The 8,494-nt window shown below is 32.0% G+C and overlaps 1 protein-coding gene across 1 annotated transcript; it reads right to left on the reverse strand.

Annotated features, from left to right (window-relative positions):
• Window positions 1–2,877: 2,877 nt before the first annotated feature.
• On the reverse strand, window positions 2,878–5,438 carry LOC145790907 (uncharacterized). The gene is made up of 2 exons (XM_082869979.1): window positions 4,916–5,438; window positions 2,878–4,035 (listed from the first exon to the last, which is right to left on the reverse strand). The coding sequence occupies exons 1-2, from the start codon at window positions 5,242–5,244 to the stop codon at window positions 3,384–3,386; spliced, it is 981 nt and encodes a 326-aa protein (XP_082726105.1). The 5' UTR covers window positions 5,245–5,438; the 3' UTR covers window positions 2,878–3,383.
• Window positions 5,439–8,494: the final 3,056 nt, after the last annotated feature.

Raw genomic sequence — 8,494 nt, forward strand, 5'->3', positions numbered from 1 at the left:
TCTCATAAAATTTTAAAAAATTTAAAAATACCTTTATATTTTAAAATCAATTTAAATGTATCATACTTTATCAATTGAAAAACCAAATTTTACTAATACGAGAATATTTTTCCTAATGTACTAACCAAAATAAATATAAAAATTGAAAAATTCATTTCAATTTTTTTGCCGCATTGTCTTAAAAATAAAGAGAGATAGAAGATGAATGGGAGAGATGATGAGAGACAAAAAAAAAAAAAAATTGTTATATCACTTGACAAGCTGTGATATGAAGAAGTATAATTACGAATTTCATTGATAATGTAATTATGCCTAATCCAAAGTATTACTTTTGTAATTTTAGAAAATTAATTTGTTTTAATTTTACTAATTGAATTATTATATATCTATTTGTTATATAATACTTAGGACAAAACATTAATAGCAACAATAAAATAAAATAAAATAAAATTAAAATTGTATAACTCATGCCATGTTTGGAATATTATCTTTTTGATTAAAAAATCAAAAAATTAAAGAGTGTTAAAATGCTTTTGACATATACCAAAAAAAAACGAGATTGAAAATCTTTGTACCAGTTTGAAAAGACCAAATAATTCTAGTGAGTGAGTGCACAAGTATTTACACCTTTGGAAGGGTAAAATGGAAAATTTAAGCAACAAACAAAAATATTTTGCATTTTTCCATACAATTAAAAACTCATTTCTAAATACATTAACTTTTTATTATCTCTTAAAAAATTCAAAAAGTCACTTAAAAAACAAATTTCAAACACTCTTTTTGTTATTAAAAAAATAAAAATAAAAAAGGAAGTTAAAACCTATTTAATATTATTTATTTATTGTTTTTTAAAATTAATTTTAATTAATTTAAAAATAAATTTATTAATAATGCACAGGTGATATGTTAGTATATAATGAGTGCAATTACCATTTTGAAGAAATCTACATACACAAAACTAATCATATAAAATAATCTTAATCATAGCATACACTTTATATCATCGTCGTCAATTCTATTCCTCATGCTGTGGATTTTCAGGAGGTCAAATTTGTGGTAGATGGCTCATGGAGAAAGGAAGATGGAGGCTTCAGCGTGTATGCAGGCAATTGACTGGGCAAAGGAGCAAGGGACGATGAAGGCAATCGACTAGGCAAAGGAGCAAGGGATGATGAGCATCTCAATATGTATTATTGATTCTCAAGTTTTGCTTAATGCTCTCTATGTAATAAATCACAACTTTTTTGGTCTTCAGCAACTTTAGTTGAAGTGTATCTAAAGTATAGAATGTAGGAATATGACCAAACCAACGCATGATCTGACTCATCATGTAAACGATTTTTCTATAATATATCTCTATTTATTCGGTGTTTCTCAAAAAATAAATAAATAGAGAAGACAAATCAAGGAAGTTTCATCCCACAACCTATAATTTTTTTTTCTCATGTTGCTTAAATTTTTCAAATGAACTATGGATCTGTTACAAGCACTTCAGATTTATAACCAAATACAGTGTAGCAGATACACATAACACATTACTCTCTCGCATATCATTGTTGAATATCAGGAGAGAGAGAAAAGTTGCTTCCGATGGTACTCTTCCTTGCAAACAGGACAGATTCAAAAACCATTGTGATAAGTCCATATAACAAACATATATTGACAAAACATTCAATAACTTTCCCATGTGCACAACCAAAATAAAATTTAAAAACCTTAATGCTGTGTTTGGTTGAGGGATTTGAGGAACGATTTGGAAAGAAAAATGAAAAAGGTAGGTAAAATGTGAAAAAAACATGCTTACATTTCACATAGTTTCACACACCTTTTCCCTTTCCCTTTCCAAATCCCTCCCCAAATCCCCCAAACAAACACAGCGTAAAAGGGTCTAAACAAAAGGGGCAGATACTCAATTGCTGCATTCTCATGTCTCAATTACAATAATTCAACACGCGAAATATTATATTTAAAGAATCTAATACCTCAGATAAATTGTTTAGTTGACCAATTAGAATTGAGAGTTAGTATGCAAACTAATTGTCATCTGATAAAACTTTGACTCAATCCAAACACACTTATCAAGCAAGCATATGTGAAAGAAGCACTAGCTTAAACCAAATTTACATCATCAAATTAGATACAAAGTCCATTTACAAGTACAAAATTCCCCATCATCTATATACACCAATAAGTGTGAAAGGCACTATCTTAACTCAAATTTACATTATCAAATTACATACAAAGTCCATTTACAAGTACAAAATTCCGCATCATCTATATACACCAATAAGTGGACCGTGTTATCTGTCTGCTCTCAAGTTGGGCAATAAGGGCCAAAGAAGGTGCAATCGCACATTTAAAACCAAAGTTCTTAAGACGTCAAACAGTGAACTTTCTCACAATTGTCCTCTATTAGAAGTAAATATAGGTATTGCAACAAAATGGTTCCATTTGTTGAGTATCTGTCTAATTAACTATAAAGGGTGACCTCCAATACGTGTCCCCAAAGTTTTACCAGAAACATAAAAGTTCTAATGCAAGCACAACATATTAATTTTGTTTGCCAAACAATCACAGTTTATATAGACTAACACAATGACCCAAAGTTCTACACTTTCCCAAAGGAATGCAACACAGATTGAAAGGAAAATCAATAACAAATTGACATAGGAGAATGTGATGATGCTATTTCTTGGTTAAAGAAGACATAAACTTGCCATGGTTTTTAAAATTTTACAATTTTAAATGACATCAATTATCTTCTGACATGAAAAGAAAGAATAGAAAAGAGAACAAAACTAAATGAAACTTGAAAATAAAGCCACAAACCAATCTCTTTGTACCATCTATAATTAACAGTGAAACAAACAAATCATATTGCTAGACCAAACAGCGCAATTCCACTGAGAATAATAGAGTAATTAATAATTACAACAATTTCAATATATAAAACAAAGTTTCTACCGAAATTTTTTTAATGTTTTCATTTACATAGCAAACCAGTGTAATGATCCCAGACAGTAAGTTTTCACGACAAAATCCATGATACCACTTGCTCTTCTATTTTGGACTAGAATCAATTCCATAACATAACAGTACCCATAACTCGGTCACCTTAGTAATCAGTCTGAATGCATACAGATCTAAGTCACGAGCACTTCATTTTCAAAATGCAAAGCAGATTTTAGTCTCAAATGCAAACTGAATATCCCTGGAATAAATATACGTGCCATGGTCAACCTTTCCCTTCCACTATCCTATCAAAAATGTCAGTGAAAGAATGAGAGGTGACAGGTGAAGCTAACCGGTTCAGTTTGCCGTTCATGACTTCCATGTGAATCACAAAATAACCAAACCCCACAAGAGAAACTGCCGTGCCTATCTTACGCCTTGGATCTCCTAAACTCGAACCAGATTTCATAATGATTAAAGAGTATACTGTCATGTGTGCGCTTTCCAATATATTCAAGCCCTAAATTGAATAGTCTCTTTGTACACTCATCTCCTCCCAAACGTGAACAGAATTTTATATTATGCGACACAAAGATTCGACCTTCATAAGGTTTCAATTTATTTGCTAGCCTCTCCAATCCGACCCAAACAAGCTTATCAGGAATATGGAGGAAAACAGCACTAGCATAGATCAAATCATACATTCCAGATCCAAACTTACTAAACTCCAGTTCTTCACCCTTCACAATCAGAGGGCGCTTATGCAATAAACCTTGGGACGGAAGCTCATACCTAAATGCAGCCATTAAAGAAAGCTCATCTCTCTCTAGACAATGGAAGTGCCCCGGATTCAGGTACCTGATGAAATGCAAGCCTACTCGAAGCGTGCCACATCCAATCTCGAGAACACGAGCATCCGGAGAGAGGTGGACAGAGTCCGCAAGAAATTCAAATACGTCTCGTCCTCCAGCCCAGGGCTCCCCATAGTTGCTGTGATGCTCTTCTACAAGGAGCTCACCAGGGCAAGGTAGAGCCGTGTGGTTGTTTGATTCCTCTCCTTCATAGTGGGATATGCCCTTGAATCTGAAAATTTAGCAGAATTTAATCATGTTTCTGAATAAGGTACTCAACAAACACCCAAAATTTAGACATAAAACCTTAAACCTGAATAGGGGACACACAGAGGCAAAAAGGGGTATACATAACTACGTGTATAAATCTATACTATATATTCTAATGTGAATTCCTCAGTTGGTGTGAAGTGAAAGCAAAGCTGAAGTTATGTAACACTTTTTTATTTCAATAATATCACACAAAATATTTTTTTACCATCCACATACTCATGTCTCCACTAATTGCAAGGGGTAAATTGGGAAAATAGATTGTTCATAACTGCTTCAATTTTTAATGTTTGCATCTGCATATCTGTCTCTCTTTCTGTCTTCTGTGTGCACACACACTATGCATGCGGAGTTCTACCATGTTTGAAACTGTTAGTCAGCTTAGCAGTGTTTATTGATGTTGCATTGTATGTAGATTCCATTAGTTTTGGGAAAGTTGATGCCATCACAAAGCAGTGTTAAGTTATTATGCTAGAGAAACTGAAAACCACAAAGCATATTGCAGAATCACAAATTGAGTATGTATCTGAATGTGAGCATTGCATTGTATACAGATTCAAAATCTGAGGTCAAAATTGCACATCTAACACTAAAACTCGAGATAATTAAATCGCATCTCCAAAAACAAACGGACAAAGATTGAACTTGAAACTTCCAATCCATATCGATGCTAGTGACAATTCCAAACCAACCATCGCATAAGCAAAATACAAAACAGAACAGAGACTGATAATAGCTAATTATGGAAAAATTCAAGAAAACCATTCACAATCCCAGTGAAATTTTTGATAGTTAGTATGAACTAGATTTTGAAACCCTAGAGAGAGAGAGGTGTTACAGACTCAATGAGATCTTGAAGCTGTTGAGCGCGAGTGCGAGGGTTAATGCCCTTGCGGAGCACATTGTCCTGCATATGGAGACCGTTCGCCTCGATCTGATACTTCACCCATTCTATATCCTCCGAATTCGGCGAGATCTGCTCTTCGAACCTTCCATACCATTCGGCGGTGGCGCTGGTGGTGGGAGCGGGGCAAGAACAAGTGGAAGGAGAAGAGAGAGAAGACAGAAGGAAGAAGAAGAAGATCACCGACGCAGCCGCCGAGAGCACCAGAACAGGCATCGTCACCACCACGCCCTTCGCCGCCGACGATGACGACGGTGGTAAAGCCATGCGAGGAGTGAGCAATCAGTGTTTTCACCGACTATTCATATTCACGTAGGGGTTGGACTACGGCGGTGTTCGGCAAGATTTGGCTTTTGGTTTTTTTTGATTTTTTCTACTAAAGGATAAAATTTTTGCAAAATTAAAAAAAATAAATTCAAACAAAATATTATATCTAACACTATAATTATTTTATTTTTTTTCATAAATATCACATTTAATCAAAAAAAATCTAATTATTTTTTCAAATACCAAAATATTTTTATCCAATAATATTCTATAACTAAAAAAATTTACATAAAAATTTACTTCCCAGACACCCACGAATTGCATCTCGCGAATTGCATCTTGCTAGCGAGTCGGGAAATTGATGGGGTGAATGGGTTAAGCATTCCACGGCCTGTTTGCCCACATTTAATTTTAGTTAAAAAATTAAAAAATTATCACATTTTTTTAAAATATTTTTATATATTATTTTATAAAAAATTATTAAAATAATATATTCATAAACGAAACCATCTCTAACATTTTACCTTTCCTCTTATAAAATTTAAATTTGATAAAATTTGATTAGAATCTTATGCTAATGTTATCATCAGTTTGATGTCAAATTGAGAATATCTAAAAGTTCTCATCAAATTAAGAATGCCTAAAACCTTTTATCAAATTATTGTAGATAACCTATAGTGCAGGAGCACTAGACGATTGTCCGGTATCCACTTCTTTGCAATTTATACTGGCCGGTCGATCGATGATTTTGTGAAATATCAAAATCCTTCGTTCGAACGCGCGATATTAGATGGAATTTTTACTCAAATTTAATGAAATAAATAAGTAAACGTTGGAGATGCCCTAATTGTATTCTCTTTTTTTTAATCATATTTGAATAAAGATTTAGGTAAAAAGTTTCATTTGATACCAAACGTTCCACTGCCAAAAATTTAATTTTTATCAAACAATTGGTCGATCAAGAAGATGACCGGGAGGATGTCCGAGTGGTCAACCGAAAGTGGGCAACTTTGCAAATAACCGGACAACTGGCTGGACAATCGGACGATGGTTTGATGTACGGTAAAGAAAGGGCTCTCTTAAAAAATTTGATGAACGCTGAAGTCTCCCTCAGTTTCATAAAACTTTTGTTTTTTCCCAAAATTTATATAGGTTTGATGCTAAGGTTGGAGAAAGAAGAGTAAGCGTGTTTCATAAATTTGATTCCAAATCTGAGTAAGCGTTGAAAACACCTGTACCTGTTCAATTCTCAACTGAATTGAAATCGAATCATAACCCAATTTGGTTTTCAATTTTTAAAATAATATTTTGAGTTTTAAATTTATATTTTGGTATTTTTAATAAATTCTTTAAATATTTTAATCAATTTTTTTTTTAATTTTTAGACCTACTTAATCTTAATATACTTAAAAACTAAACATTTCGTACAAAAAAAAACTTTAAAAAATTCATTGATGACAACAAAATATGAAAAATGTTTTTTTTTTTTTTGAATTTTGTATTTTTTGATTTTTTTGTAAGTTTTTTTTTTCACAAATATTATACTTTTTAAGTGTATTTAGATTAAGTGCATTTTAAAAATGAAAAAAATTGTGTCAAATATTTTTTTTTCAAAAAAATCACAGAAAACAAAAAATTAAGGGTGTGTTTGGTTTGGTTTGGTTTGGTTTGGTTTTGGAAGATAAATTTTCAAAAATATCTTGAGGAAAGAGTTTAGAAATTTTTTTAGTTTGTTTGGCAGTATATTTTGTGGTGTTTTGAGAAGTTGGTAAAAAAAATTGATTTTTTTTTGTTTTTTGGCTTTTTTGTGGCTTTTTTGGCTAAAAAAGTTAAAAAGCCAAAAAATTAGTTTTTGACTATTTACCCAAAACGCGATAGTTTAGAGTATCGGAGTTTGGGATGATTTGATATTTTGTTGTAGTTCAGTAGATGTATGTGAGAAAAAAAATGATTGAGAATGAAAGAAGAGAGAGAAAAAGTGATTGATTGATGTGCATGAGATAGAAAGTGATTTTAAAATTTTTTTCCAAAATCACTAAACCAAACAAATTTGAGAAAATTTTTTCCAAAAATTGTTTCTCCAAAACAAACCAAACAAGGCCTAAATTTTCTGAAAAGTGGTCTCGTTTGGGAACAGGCTATTTTAGTAATTTTTTGAGTTTTTTGCTAAAATATGAGGTTAAAAAAATAGTATATTTATAATGATTTTTTGATTTTTTACAAAAAGATGTGCAAAAAATAGAGAGAAAATAGAATCTTTGCCTTTTCAGTATAGATTATAGACATTTTGATTTTTTTAATAACTTTTTGACTTTTAGACTAAGGCCAAGTTTGGGAAGACTAAATAAGTGCACTTTTTGTCTTTTTAGACTAAAAAGTTAAGGTTGAAAATATGAATGTTTGGGTTAACTTTTTGACTTTTTATGGAAAAATGTGTAATAAAAAATTATAAAAATTGATTTGTAGGAGAAAATTAGAATTGGGAGTTGTGCAGCCGTAATTGTTGACTTTTGGTGAATAGTGATAACTTTTTAACTTTTTGAGTAACTTTTTAACTTTTTGACTTTTTGGGGTGTTCCCAAACTTGGCCTAAAAGTATTGCATACCAAACATTATTTTATTATTAATGTTTTATAATTTAAAAATAAATAAAAAACATCCATTTAAAATACTTTTATAATTTAAGATATATATTTACCAAATATATATGTTCATATATATTTTTATATTAATATTGTTTGTAGAAATATTAATTATAGTGTGTTTGAGATTAAAAAAAAGGAAAAATTAGTCTAAACTCTTCCGTTTTTAGTAATGGAAAAGATCCATAATATTATTTTATAATATCTAAGGTCTCTTAACCCCAAATCCATGTATTACAGAGAAATTTGATATATCTCACGGCTTCAAACCCTTACCCCTTTCTCTCTCTCTCCCTCTCTCTCTCTCTCTTTCTCTCGTCGATCCAACTCGATTGGTCCAACAAGCCCTATGTTAAGAACTCCTCTGCCACTCTTGTTCCAATTGAACCGCCGTATAAAGGTCTTCTACCGTAGCCCGACAACGATCTCCGACTACTCTCAAAGCTTCTTCAAAGCGTTGATCTCCCGATCCCATACCTCTCCTCCTCTTTCGTCCTTATTCTCTACCACCACTGCACTCTCATCACCATCGATATGTTCAAACTACCAAAGCGAGGGATGTCAAAACAGAATGGCCTCATTGGGAACAACATTTCGACCATTTCTTC

Source organism: Camellia sinensis, chromosome 5 (genome assembly GCF_055761805.1).
Source record: "Camellia sinensis isolate YWXY chromosome 5, ASM5576180v1, whole genome shotgun sequence".
In the NCBI taxonomy this organism is placed as follows: domain Eukaryota; kingdom Viridiplantae; phylum Streptophyta; class Magnoliopsida; order Ericales; family Theaceae; genus Camellia; species Camellia sinensis.

Coding starts and splice junctions, on each gene's coding strand:
- LOC145790907 (XM_082869979.1), bottom strand. CDS start 5,244: ATGGCTTTACCACCGTCGTCATCGTCGGCGGCGAAGGGCGTGGTGGTG. Junction 4,036..4,915: donor CAGCTTCAAGATCTCATTGA/GTCTGTAACACC, acceptor CTAAATTTTCAG/ATTCAAGGGCATATCCCACT.